This window comes from Lycorma delicatula, chromosome 7, assembly GCF_047948215.1.
Source record: "Lycorma delicatula isolate Av1 chromosome 7, ASM4794821v1, whole genome shotgun sequence".
Classification (NCBI taxonomy): Eukaryota; Metazoa; Arthropoda; class Insecta; order Hemiptera; family Fulgoridae; genus Lycorma; species Lycorma delicatula.
Window position 1 is genome coordinate 107,147,418 of NC_134461.1, and position 15,322 is coordinate 107,162,739.

Here is a 15,322-nt window from a genome sequence, read left to right on the forward strand (position 1 = left end):
GTATACTTCTGGTACAATCTATGTAAAGCGCCCGCGATTACAACAGTAGTTGCTTGTTTTGAGAATAATAAAGTCCACTATATAGCGTTTTACAAATTTAATCGTTGAAATCCGGTTTCCCCTACATCTATATATTTAAGAAAAAATATTTTTCTTCGTCAGTGCCACCAAGTGAGAAAATCTCTATCAAATCTTCATACTCTGACTATTATATTCCACGTTTTAAAAATTATCTTTATTTATTTTGATCTTAATAACCATATATAAAATTCAGTATACGTTAAGAAAAATAAAATTCTACGTTTATTTATAATAATAATAATAATAATTTATTTTACCATTTTTAACTAGTTTTGAAACAAATAATAAAATCACTATAACTGTTCACCTTTAATAATAATAACAATAAATATTTAAACTATACATACAAATAGAGAAATGATTTAGCAACGTACGCATTACCGTTGGAATACGTTGAATTAGTGTACAGTATAATATTAGGGCAATGAAATGTAATTAGGGTTATTGTACGATAATCAAGGCGCAACCCAATTAATGAACCGTATTATATGTACCACAAACACAGTACATAGTAATCATTTACATAATTTACAAATAGTATATTATACACAACACGTATGAACAATATTTTTTTTTTAAATAGTAAGTAAAATAAATGTAATAAATTTAAGACAAAAACTGATGATGATGAAAATAATAATAAAAAAAAAACATTACATTCAATAAATTACACACCGAAATAATCCGTTTAAGTTTTTCATTTATTTACACGTTATAATTTACATTTATTACCATTAAGAAGAATCATAAATTTATATAGGATGGGGGGACAAAACTGATTATTAAAGCTGTTTTATAAGTAATAAGTGAAAGTAATTAAAACTAACTACTGTAACTTAATAAAACAAAATGCAAACTGTAAATCAAAACTTAATTAAATTTTACTTTTCAACGAAACCCCCGTTAATATTATTATTCATCAAATTTAATGCATCGTTAAAGAAAAATAAAATGAAACTTTCCACCATTTCAAAAATGACAAACAGGCTTTACAAATCACGTAATATGTATTAACCGCTATTTATACGGTTTAAATACACCTACGTATATTAAAACTAATACTGTACGTTAATAGGACAAAAAAACTTCATCTTCTTTTACGGTACGTAACCTAAGGGAAAATCGAAATATAATTGAAATACTTTAATATTACAATATATTACTATTTAATATTTTATTATGAAAGTAATTACTTTCCAGTGGAGGTCTGGTCGACTGTTTATTATTTCTACGAGGCCATTTTCACGTAAAGATTTCTATCACCTTCTTAACGAAGTTCGAGCCTGTTCCCAAACGAATACGAAAAAGAATCTACAGGAAAAACAATTTGTGTAATATATACATTCGAGTCGATCGAAGTAAAATTGTAGATCAATAATTGGCGGTTCCTACCCGGAATAAAGGTATAGCTTGATCTCTCAAGAAATTCCGAACAGCTTGGACGACCGCTAATCGGCCAGACCTTGAAGTATCGAGGGCATTATGGGTAATTTAGTGCAGTTTCGGTCAAATATTTACTAGATCCGTACGGAGGTTTTAAGGACTGTAATGTTCCTGCATCCTTTGTTTGTATAATTTAATTTAACCCTTGACTGGTCACGCCCTTTTTATACCATTACTAGTCGCGTCGGGTCACTATGACCCGAACATTCGTAAATTAAATTAGTAATACATTATTCGATATTCACATAAAATAAATATCTCCTTGTCTAAAAAAAAAATAATTAAAAAACCTTGTAAAAAATAAAGATCTTCATTTTCGATGAACTTTGCTGGCGTAAAAATATAATTATTCCCGATTGATTATTGAAGACAAACTTACAACACATCTGTAAATATTTTTTCAAATACAAATATTTGAACCGAGCCAAACATCTATAAGTAAATAATGTGCAATTTGCCTGGGTGCCAAATTGATGTCCTGAACAGTACATTTCTGTATATTTTTACTAAAATTTATTATTTCAGAGTTAGAAATTCTTTATTTCCAACACTAATATTAATCACAATCTTTACAAATAAAAGAAGTGTGATTTTTAAAAGTATGGTTCCCACATGTCTCACAAACAAAATTGTATTTATTGTCCTTAGTGCTCGGGCAGAGGTGACAAGAGTTTTCGTCTCCTTCCAACTTCCATATCTCGCTTCTTTGGTTGTTGAATATCAACTACAGTAATGTCGTTTTCTTCAAAATACGTTTTTATTTTGTTCAAGTTTTTTAGGGTTTCCCGGAGTGAAACGAGTAAATTTTGTATTAAAATGTGGCCTAAATCTTTAAGAAAATTTCTCGCAATAGTGTAACACAATTGGTCGCGTCGGGTCAATTAGCTTATTTTTTTTTTACTTATATTACACAATTAAGGGAAGCTGGATACTGAGAGAACGGATTACAATAGGAAATTAGCAGGCTTGCCAACCTAATACCATTGAGGTAAATAAACCTTAGATATAAAATAGCGTCTTGGGTCATATAGACCCGACGCGTCCAGTTAAGGGTTAATAAGAAAGAAAACCGATTCGGGTACGCCAGTTTCCTATCTTTTTTGTTATCAAAAAGCCCGACCACAGGTACGGTGCTTAGTGGTTAAAGCCGAGGACTTGAGCATAATACTACGTACATTCATGCGTAAATCCTTTACCGTTAATAAAAAAAAATTTGCTACACATTTATAATTTTTTTTTTTAACTTTCACTTCTGTATTACCTCATTTACTATAAAAATTAATAGAGAAAATGATTTTATGTAAATTATACGACAAAAAAACAAATTCATTATCACAAAAACACTTTATAAGACTTGTTTTAAATACATTAAAAATGTATTATTTATAAAATAGCGTCGTTTAAGATTAAAAAAAACGTCGCATTAAGTTTAATACGAAAAGAAAACTTTTAATTAACTTATTATTAACAAAAGAGATACTTAAAAAAAGTCTGTATTTATATTTTACCAGAGTAACAAGACAAAGATGAAGTTAGCAAAATATAAAGGCAATAAAAAAAAAGAAAAATTATTATATCAACAGCAGCCACTTCAGATATCCTGTTTTATACACAAAAAGACTACTTCCCCTACCATTCGTACGTCTAGAAAAAAAGACATGAAATGTAAAACTGGAATGGAATAAAATTCTCTTTGATCTAAACCGCTAATTCACGTTGTGAAATCATCATCTTTTAACAAATTTCACGACGAAACTCCAAACTCAGCCATTTTATCAATGTTTCTCATACTCTCTAGCGCGCACATATAAAAACGACTGTAACCTTTTTTAAAAGAATTAAATAGATTTTGAAAACGATATACTACATAAAAATACTTATGTAACGACAATTAAAAATAAAAACAACAATATTACAGTTTAACCAAGGTAATAAATCAAAATATTATTATGCGAAAACTTATAAATACTAATCTAATTTTTACAAAACAGAAACACAACTGAAAAAAATAATAATTAAACAGTAAATGTATATAAATAATTATTTAAAACAATAAATATACTAATGACTTACAAAAATACGCTGATAGAACTGAAGTGCCGATAATTCACTTACCTAAAAAAAACAGAAGAACAAAACCAACATTTAATAGTCTACATAATCCTTAAAAAAAATAATACACATATATATTAAATTTAACAGGAAAATCGAATTTTAATAAAGATTAATAACAATTAAAAATATTACTTAACAACACATAATGTACAAAATTTAAACATGATTGTATGGTTTTAACTACACTGATCACGGTAACGTGTGAATGTACACTTCAGTTGGACTCCTGAAATGTTTATAGTTAAGTAGGATACTTCTTACGTCGGAATTCCTTTAGGGTGGTATTTGCCCCGTTATTAATTATTCTAGGATACTTCTTTAATTGCTGGAAGAAAATATTTTTGTAAAATTTAAATAAAATTTCTGCGTAAATATACAAAACAAAATCATTAATTGATCTACTCCAATCTTGTTAAATAAAAGTTCACACTCTGCTGGATGAAGTCCCGTTAAAAACCGGAATTCAAATAACCCGAAAATAATTTTTAGAAATGCTTTGCAACCCCCAATCTAGTGAATATCTCGTTCAGTATAATCGGAAATGGGGAAAATTTGCAATCACCGTTAATAACTTTTTTTACGTTTCTTCACCTCTTTCAAGGTCGAATTTCGGAATAATCTAGATATTGGTTTTTAGATATTTTACATGATAATTACACACACCAAAAATCAAACTGAAATCTTCTTATTAGTAAATTTCATCGTTTCTCCATTTTAACCCTTTAAACTTGGAATTAAAAAAAAATCCTTTCTTAGTGTGCAATTACACCTTAAGAATATGTATAGATATTTTCATCAATTCATCTTCAGGAGTTTTTTCTGGGCGATGATGAATTCGTCAATTACGGCATGTTTCATATATATATATATATATAATCTTTACGAAATTACTTATCTTTTATGGGTTAATAAACTTTTCTAAACTTTTACTGAAACCGTTAATAAGTTTTAATTACACATTTCAGGTGTGTGTGCGTATATATATATATATATATAGTTTTTATTTTATTATAATTATATGGAAATCGCGACTTTTCGATTTTTAATTTATTAGAGACGTTAAAATAAAAAAATATGCCGAATTGGTTGAAATTGTTTCCAGAATATTAAAACCAAAATGCTTGCGCAGTTAGATTACAACAATTTTCATCATTACAATAGACGCCACCCTTTACAAGGAGAAAATTAAACATATACCAATTAAAAGGAGAAAGAATTGAGTAAAATCGAAATAACTTTTATAAAATAGGAAATCTAATCGTAACAAGAATATAATAAACAGGAAGAAAACATCGTGCAAGTGTAATTCAACGGTTGTGATATAGATACGCATTAAATATGTATACTTAACCAATACAGCATTCTACACTTATCCAGTCAATCGTGACCTAAATAGATTACTGGCTGAACATTTTATCAATAATAAAGTAAAAGGAGAGAGTGAATACAATAATATATATATATATATATATATAAATTGCATTCAACAGTAAACAGATAACCTACAACCTATTCATTATTATAAGCTATATATATAAATTGCATTCAACAGTAAACAGACAACCTGCAACCTATTTATTATTATAAGCTATAAAAAACTTATTGTTAACAAAGTAAAAACTGAAAAACACAATATCCAATCGGGGTTTGACAAACAATTCTACCAACTTTTCAAAATGATTAAGATTTTTAATTAAACAATGTAACATACACTAAAATTTAATAACGGATTTTAGAACAAAGGCAATAAAATCAGGGGTAAAAAAAGAAGTTTAAAATTATTTGTCCTTTTTGTGACAAGAAAAGAATTTTCCTACCAGCGAATCCCAATTGAGGACTTCAGGAACAATCAAACCGAGCCGTTTCATCAATTCCCTTCAAATGGCTTCAACGGGACGGAAAATAAGATAAGTGAAGAGCGAAAATTCTTTTATCTACATACGATACGACGTGTGCTCTTTCTTCTTTACGTTCGGCTTCATACTGCAAGTGTCGTACTCGCTTAACGTAAACCACAGTGAGCTTCTTCATTCCCTATCCGGTTCGGTAGATTAGAAAACCGTGAAGATAGCATCTCTTCATCTATTTTCTTCACACCTATATATTTTTTTTTAATTCTTCTAAAACAATTTAGAATAAGAACAGAACAATTTTTCAATATAAAAAACGCATAATTACTTAAAGCCAAAGATAATCCAAGGATTTTTCTCTAGGATAAGCTTTGATTTCAATCAAAAACTAATAATAGGAAAATAATATTGAATAATCTGCAGTAATAAATGTCAGTTATATTAGTTAGTAGCCGCTTACCCCGGCGTTGTCCGGGAACTTATTTATGCCAATCTATATATATATATATAGATTACAGAAGAATGAAGAACCAATCTATATACATAATAGTCGGTAAACTCAACCGTCAAAATACTACTTTCATGAATCCTTGAATAGTCAATAAATCGCTCATACTCGGCAACAGTGAAAAGAAAATAAAGTGAAAGGAGCTTTAAAACGGAAATTATTCGCTTAAGTATGCTGTGAAACAATAGCTTTTAAAGGAATTGTAGAATCAACGAACAAAACGCCCAAAGAGATAAAAGTTTGAATACGACAATAGAAATAAGTAACTAAGAGTCGATTGGATAAAATATTGTAGGATAACATAGGCGATTACTATGCCAACCGATAGACTGCAGTGTGACTAGTATTTCTTTATTGACTTTGAATTTTCACTGGCGTATTGACTTATCTTCTTTTCTTTCTTTTTTTGATACTGTATTGTATTCTTTTTTGTATGTTCGCTTGTCTAAGGCTCACAAGCATAATGCTTTATCCAATTTATGCATTAATAATAAAGTACACAGTAATGTGGTAAAATGAGACAAATTATTTGATAAAACCTTGAAATTGAAAGACCACAGGAAATCAGTAGAAATTCAGTGAAATATAAATTAAGGAAAGATGAACTGTAATGTCATCCGCTGCAGTAATGGGCGATGGACCAGAGGAAAATTCCAACTGATAAAAAGAGGCTTGTAGACAGGTTTTTGAGGAACCGTGCTCTGTAGAGCCGTTATAAGCTAATTGTAATAGGTTAAATCCTTACTAGATGAGCCTATTTAGAACTGTTTTCTAGAAAGTCCTAAGAATTCCGATAACAACCGGAACAGTAAGTCCTCAGAGGATTAGTTGTAAAAGCTATTTCCCTTACAGTAATGTACCAATAAATATAGATCAGTAACGCGTAATAATAATTCTATTTACTATCTTTATAGTAACGTATGAGTATCTAACGCAGTAGCTAATTTGGGAACATTAAATGAGATCACTATCGATTGTTAAACAAAGCCTACAGTGAGATGAATAGAACCAAATATTTACGGAATAGCGGCTTTTCCACCTCAGAACCGAACAATATGAAGCCGATCCGGTTTAAAAATTAAGAACTGAATATCAGGATTATAAAGGAAAATGAGAAGAAATTATTTTCCTCAGCCTTCTTCACGGAACCAATAATATATCAGTATTGTAAATCCACCAAAATGGAAGTAATATTTAGCCTTACAAGTGATATCTTCATTCTTTACCATAGGGACTAGTTTTATCGTAAACATCATTACTCTCACAGAAAGCAACTCGATCGGTGCTTCTTACACCTCATGTAATTTACATACATCACAGCCTTAATAGATCTTGGTCTACAAGTATTTACTTAAAATGAAAAATATGAAATTGCTTATACATTTATTTCTTAGATAAATCAAAAAATAAATAAATAATAGGTGGGTCAAGGAAATGGTGGTAAGCTAACCTAGCTAAGGCAAAAAGAAGGAAAAATATTAATTTAATTTTTATATTAATTATTTTATCTTAGGAAAAAAATCAATTTTTATAACAAAGTTTTTTTCATTAATGATTAACTACAAATAAAACATCATATATATATATATATTATTTAATGTTCTCTAACCAACACTTTTCTAATGGAAAACATCTGGATAGGAAACCCTGTAGTTATCTTTTCATACAACTATCATTAATAACACGTTTATCATTTGATGACAACGCCCAAACTCGGGCCTCATTTTTAGAATTACTTTTTGTAGTTATAAAACCAACTATCTTGATTGATCGGGGTAAAATATTCCGATAACACTTATGTTTTTTTTCAGATATCCCATAAGTACATCGATTATATACAAATAAAAATTTAATAAAACGTTACCCTATAAATATTTGTAATTACTCTTCATAAAAATAATAAAATTTTATTATCAACAATATCAATCGGTGAAAAGAAAACTCATAACACTCAGCAATGACAAATGAAATAAAAAATCATCTGAGCTGGAGAAAAACGAAGAAAATTCTACTAAAAGCTTGTTAAAATCGATATAATAACGTATTATCAATGTAAGAACGTGAACAAAACTTTTCAGGTTTTTCTTCTTTATATTTTTACTACGTATAACTAACCAAAAGGTTTTTAGGAAGAGAGCGCGGCAAGAATCACGCGTAACTTCTAAAAACGTCACAAACATTTTCAAAAATAACAATTGCCAGTCTTTATAAGAAAAACGAGAGATGAAGTGGTTCATAGTCTTTTTCATTACGACGAATAAATAATAATACTAATAGCAAATCATAACGCCAGTTATTGATATACGGTTAATATTCAGCCGATGCTGTAATTCGAATTTTTCTGAAAAACTTTTTTTTTTAAATTTTAACTAAAATGTTTGTTCCTAGGTTATGTTTCAAATCTAACAGAAATTAAGGGGAAAAAAATTGGAACAAAAATTTATTAATCCTTTATGATGTGAAATCTTGTATACTGACGCGATGTTTCATATAATAATATGTTACATACGCTGCATTCGGTTTATCGTTACGTAGAATCGAAAAATAAGATACTTAGTATGCAGAAACACTACTCGTAACGCGGAACAAATAGCCGATCAACATGTTTTATCTTTTCAAGTTCATAAGACGAGAATATATACATTAAATGGAGCGGACATAAATACAAAAATAAGGACAACGGTTACAGATAATAAAAGAAAAACAAACCTTCAAATTAGTAATGGTAGTCGTAACAGTAAAATAGAAGTAAAAAAAGAAAGAAAGAGATGTCATGCAAATAGCAACGGAACGAACGAATCGGTAGGATAGGCTGATGGACAGGGTTAAAGAGAAATACAGATAAAGGGTAAATAAGGCAAGGAAGGGAGGGCGCTACAGAGTATTGTGTGGTTCCTGGCAGCTATTATATCCTCGTTAAAAGTCCATTTGGACCTAACCTGCTCACTCGATCCATTGTCCAGCCGCCAGCCGCAATGCACTACTAACTCTACCTCATTCTGTTTCGCTTTATTACAATCCTTCTCTCTCACACTCTTTCAAACACGTGTCTGCCGTACCCTGTATAACACGTGCAAAGTCATCTCTTTCTTTCTTTTTTTAAAAATATATATAGGTAATTCAAGAGGTCGCGTGTAATACGGACTAACTGAGCATAACTTCCTTCCTGTAATGTTTTTTTCCCTTCAGGACAGCAATAACTTAGCGTGTTAACCGGTCCAATAACATCATATTACTCCAGGAGTAAGAGTAATGTCTTTTCTTACCAACAAAATAATCCCTTTCTTATGTTTACACCGAACATTTTTCCAACAGGCTCAACGAAATTAGCGCTATTATAACCAAAAAAAAAAATGGAATATATGCATAAAATAACACAAATTTGATCTGCTATTAGTTTCCATTTAACATTTTTACGAGACTCCTTTTTTAAAATATCTTTACATTACATAAAAAACTGAAAAAAAATTGTATATTTCTTTTGGGTTATGGGTACTGAATGAGCAAACATACTTCGCCTACCTGTGGTTTAAATTTATTGTATAATAGGGTATTATAATGACGATGGAAATGGGTCAACGGATTCGGGTTTGATGTTCTAATGAATTAGATGTAATCTGTGATGTTTCATTCGGTTGAATAAAAATGCTTCTTTTTTTTTTTTTATCAATACTACAACAGCGGTAAGTTATCACAATTTGCAGTAGTCTATTTAACATTTCCTCTGAAAAAGTTAACTAAAGAAAATTTGTAAAGTGAATTTTTAAAATGGGGCTTTTTTGTAAAACAAAGTCATTTTTTGATTTAAAACAAGGGCTAAAACTTATGTGAAGCATTTGTATTATCAAAAAGATTAGTGTCAAATGGAAATTTCTTATGAACCTTCGCCAGCTAATTAAGTTTTACCGATACATAAAAACCTGCTTGACCCAGTTCTTGTATCATAATTATGAATTAGCTCTAGAACTTATCTCACGAGAATATTTACGGTTGTCGAGCCCAATTTAATGTTCTAAGAACCTTCTTCGAACAATCTTCTAACTTTGTTCCGTCAAAAGATAATATCATTTACTTAAGTGCATACACTAAAATTCTGTTATGTATTCGATTAACCAATAAAAATTTTCCTGCAAGGCATTAGAACATAAAAAAAAAAAATCTTGAGCAGTTCTGCGCAACAAGACCGTCTTTTCGTTAATTTTATTTTAAAGGTTTGTGTCTTTTTTAATTTGGTTTAATATGGCTAACAATAGATACCGCAGATAACAAAAAACGGTCAACGTTCCGACTTTTAGTATGATGAAGAACCAAGCTTCTAACGTCCTAGCTCAAACTTTTTCTGCCGTAACTCAAGAACGTCTCGACCAATCTTCATCAAATCCTCACATGAACAACTTCAGATACACTACTAAAGCATATATAAAATTCAATGAAAACTGATCAAGTAGTTTTGTAAAGCTACAAAATTAGTAGTGTTTCGAGCTACAAAATTGTATATGTAGGCCTATGTATATATATATATATAACAAACAAAAAAACAATTTAAGTGAATAGTATTTTCGTATACTTCTCATACTTCAAAACATAGGGAGAATTCATTTTCATTCCTCAATCCCACCATGCAACTAAAAGTAATACCGTACTTTTCTTCGAACAATAATATCCTAATATATTGTAACAAGACCGGTATAACGGACCTGAGTAACGGATTCCTACAAATAAACGGATTTCGTTTAACAATCGTTTTTTGTTATACTGGTCACTGACACACCTACACCTAAACAGATGTTTCTTCTGTGAAAAGAATTACTGGACTAGGGTAGGTACTTCATGGGAACATGTGCGGGCGGACGATCATTCTCACGCTTCGAGTTGATAAAGAGGATAGGAGTATGAATACCCCGGGGAAGACAAATTGCAATGAGTTCTGCGAAAGTATAGGCGAGACGTTATGATGTCAGTCGGCGAGATGCGAGTTCTGCGAAAAAGTCAGTGATGTAGCGAATTTCTAATTTAGGTTCGAGGCAATTACGGTGACGTTACAAGTAATTCCATGAAACCAAGAAATGGTTCAGCGAGTTACTGTAACACTATAAGTGAAAGAGATAATGTACTTAATTTCATTCATAAAACTGTTAGGGTAGTTTTATTTGTGAACAGCAAAGGTATTTGCAGTAAAAGAACTTTCTACTTATCTATTGTACTGTTGTAAAACAAGACGAGTGGTCATACTAATGTGTTTTGTCTTTGGGACTGAATTCTGCTTTTCATTATTTACCTACCTGAGAATAAATCCCGACTATTACTTTAAATTCTGTTTCGTATGAAACCACAGTTTATTATTATTTTGACATATATTATTATTATTGTTTGCAGTTGTCATCATTATTATTCTGATTATTGTTGTGGTTGTGATTACTACAATCGTTATACGTTTTTTTTTTATTGTTGTTATTCTAATTATTATTGTGAGTTGTTTATTATTGTCGCTTATTATTATTATTATTATTATTATTATTACTACTACTACTACTACTACTACTACTACTACTGTCATTATTATTGACTTGTCTGTTTTACTTATGTTTTTTAAATAATAAATTGTAGTTATATAAAGCATCATTGACTCAAGCAGTAATCATAACTCTTTCTTTAAATATTATAAATTAATTTTTATGGCAAATCATTTCATTTCAATAATAGGAAAACTGTCTGAAGTGATTATTACGAAACTTATGTACGATAACGTATCGATGAGTAACATTCACTGAGAAATTTTTAATACCGAATTTATTATAATTTGACAGATAATATACTTTAAAACGACTTTTATGGCGTTTGATGAATTAAGTGTTTGGTGATGTTATGAAGCGAAAATGGTTATGATACAAAAAGCAAAATTTAATTTTAAACAGCGTTCCTGTAAATATTTTTTATTTATTTACAGAGATAAACGAATGCATTTATAAAATAAAAAATAAAATTTTAACGTTTCGTCGAGATAATAAATAAAAACCAAAAAGAGGAGAGACGCACCGACAATTCGACAATTTGAAACTGCATAATTAAAAAAACAAAACAAAAAAATTCTTTAAAAAGAAAGGAAGCCCATTTCAAATAATATGTATGCTCAATGCATCGATTTCAATGACTCATCTGTAAGAAGATTCCTCTCTGGTAGACCCTTAGTTTATTCAGATACAAAAAACTTTTTCTTTTCTAACAAACGAAGTTTTCATTTTTTTATTATGTAACATACGATAACACGGTCTTACCAAAACATGTTTTTGTTTTTCATCATCGCTAATTTTACCCGCTTAATGATACAAACTTAATCGTTTTATTAATCAGAGTATTTTCACGGTAAACTACCAGTATTAGGAAAACTTTTATTTAGATTAAAACCAAACTTTGCGATGAAAATTTACACTAAACGACTTAGAAATAAATAGAAGAATAAGAAAAAGGTGAAATAACTGTTCACAAAACGTTTTACTTAAATCTAAATTTATTTAACTACTTTTTTAGAAGGGAAAAATTGTGTAGGCAGGCCACGTTTGGAATATGTAAAACAAATTGTTAGGGATGTAGGATGTAGAGGGTATACTGAAATGAAACGACTAGCACTAGATAGGGAATCTTGGAGAGCTGCATCAAACCAGTCAAATGACTGAAGACAAAAAAAAAAAAAAACTTTTTTACGTAAATGTTTTTCTTACGGTCTTTCTAATGTTTTATTGTTTTTAAACTTAAAATATTTGATCGCAACCTTTTTTATATTTACATGAATACATCTAAAGTAAAAAAAAAGTATATATAAATATTTCTGGGTTTAATTAAAAAATATAGATAACGCTCGATAGTGGTCTGCGTCAATTATTGCATTTTTCTTACTTTTATCAAGATCTTGTCGTCACATGTTTTACAGCAACTCTTTTTTTTTTAAATACTGTCGTAATTTTAATAATTTTAATTCAAGATAAAAACCCTTTTAATTCATTAGAATTACGCTACCTGAAATTGGTACTAAATTAAGTTTGTAGTTGTTTGTTTTTAATTTAACGTCGACTTCAACGAAAATTGAAAAAGTTTTTTCCCCTCTATTTTAGGTAGTTTTAATTTATTTATTTTTGAAACTTGTTATAATTAAATATTAAATAAAATAAATTTTATTTTATTAATACAGTAATCTAGATAAAAGAATTTTTTTCCTAGTCTCATATTTAATTAGGAAGTAGAAATAAATTTACTAATCGTTAAATTTACACACATCAGACACAGTATATTCGAAAACTTCATTTTCTAAACGTAAAGGTAAAAAAAATTTAATTTGTATTAAAAAAAAAGAAAGTATATCAAGGAATATGTTTGCATTTTAATAAATTATGTTGGCTGTATCTTATCACTTACTAAACCGCAAAAGAATGTTAATTGGTGTAAAGATATAGTTAAAACACTGAAAAGGGAAGAAAAAACATCATAAATCAAAGAGCACTTTACAAGGCATTCACGATTAACCGATAACGAATTCAGCCGATTAATAATTCTTGACCATGACCAACCGTAAAAAATAAACAAACAACGAATATTATTAAAAGAGATGAATATAAAGGGATTTCTATTTTATGGCAACGTCTCTGGATTTCAAACCCAAAAGGCTTTGGGTTAGAATCCCGATCACGCTAAGCGTTTTTCATACGCTACTACAAAATCATCAGTTCAAGCAAATACTCGAATAACTTGGAGGGTGACATTATTAATCATCCCTAACCCAAAGAAAACTTATTATTTGATCTTACCTATAAAAAAAATTATTTCATAAATTTACATGAGATTAAATAACAACCAAAGTGGGGAAAAAAGGTGGTTCCGATCCGTTGAAGACAGCGATCAATAAACATACAAAATTAGTAAGTAAATAAAAAGTTTTTTTTTTTTGTAACAAAACGTAAATTTACACGTAAATAAAAAATTTCCGATCACTTAAGTGGAAAAAATTGCTTATTATTAAATGCAACCCTACGAACAAATACGTGTCAATAAGCGATAATTTATAACGTAATTGTAATATTTGTGAACGGCAGAACCTGCTATTACATTAATTAGTGGTCATTTTAAAGGTAAATTAAAAAACCATTAACAATCATAATCGCAAAACAAACATTACAAAAACGAGTTAAACGATCGTTAACTTGAAATACATTAAGGATTTATTTTATTATAATTGAATCGGCCATCAACATTAACATAAAAATTAAAAAAGCCTATTAAAATCCAGTTTTTAAGCCAATTTCTACTCTCGTGGAAATAAAATCGATCAAAACTCGTTTCCGGTCAACGGCGAGATAATTATCCCAGAGAGTATCAATTCCGCTCGAACGAGTCCTTCCTCGACAGGAAATGTTAGTATATAAAAAGAAAAAATACATGGCCCGGCTTGTTGTAGCAGGTATTATTTTATAATCACGGTACGAGAAAAGAAAAGGAAAAAGAAATAAAGGGAGAAGGAAAAGAAAGATAGATAGATAAAAGAAATAAAAAGAACAGGAAGGATCGGTGGGAACGCCGAGTCGTGCGAGGAAGATAAAAAGTAGAAGATAGAGAAAGAGAAAAGCAACGCAGCGGGCCGGTTATTCGACCGCCCCTCGCAACATGGACTCGCCCGCCCACTGCGTTACAGTGTGACCGTTCAAAGGGAAATTCTTAAAGGGAATATTCCCTTCTGGAATAAAAACCTTTACCTGGGCGTGTCCTATTCCATTATTCAACCGGTATTAAATTTGCATTCACAATTCAAAAGCCCACTTATTGAAAACATTCAATTTATTTTAATTGAAACGCATAAACCTTTCTTCTTCCCATCTCCTTCAATTTTCCATCGAGCTCTTATTCCTTTCATAATGTTATTTCACTTATTCGCCTCGACATTCCCTTCCGTCGAATCTTTCTATTTCTTCTCTTTTTCAATGCAATTGTTAATATCTTCAACAAATAATGGATGTTTATATTGAAATCTCGATAATTTAATTCAATATTTATTTACCGGTGTACGGGAGCGGAAGAAAAAGAAACAAAAACCAAACAAATTCAATTATAATTCGATCATTAAAGCCATTAAGTCATTCAAATATTTTTTAACGATCGCAATACTGTATTAAAAGAATACATATAAATGAAAGTTAAAAAGTAATTAAAATTTCGATGACTATTCGCACAAAATAACTTTTATAAATTATTTTTTCGTTATTTAAATTATAAAGGTTATTAATAAAATAATAAATCCTTGTTAAAAATCAAATAAATAAATACTTTTCCGAAAAAAGTT

General features: G+C 29.6%; 1 protein-coding gene across 5 annotated transcripts in view; it reads right to left on the reverse strand.

Moving 5' to 3' along the window:
- osa (trithorax group protein osa) overlaps positions 1–15,322 on the reverse strand; it is a 532,978-nt gene that overhangs the window by 443,450 nt on the left and 74,206 nt on the right. For 3 of the 5 annotated variants that reach the window (XM_075370466.1, XM_075370467.1, XM_075370465.1), the window contains exon 2: positions 3,598–3,639. The exons of the other annotated variants lie outside the window; for them this stretch is intronic. In XM_075370466.1, coding sequence (XP_075226581.1) covers positions 3,598–3,639 — 42 coding nt within the window. The remainder of the gene's footprint in view (positions 1–3,597; positions 3,640–15,322) is intronic. 5 annotated transcript variants of the gene reach the window in all.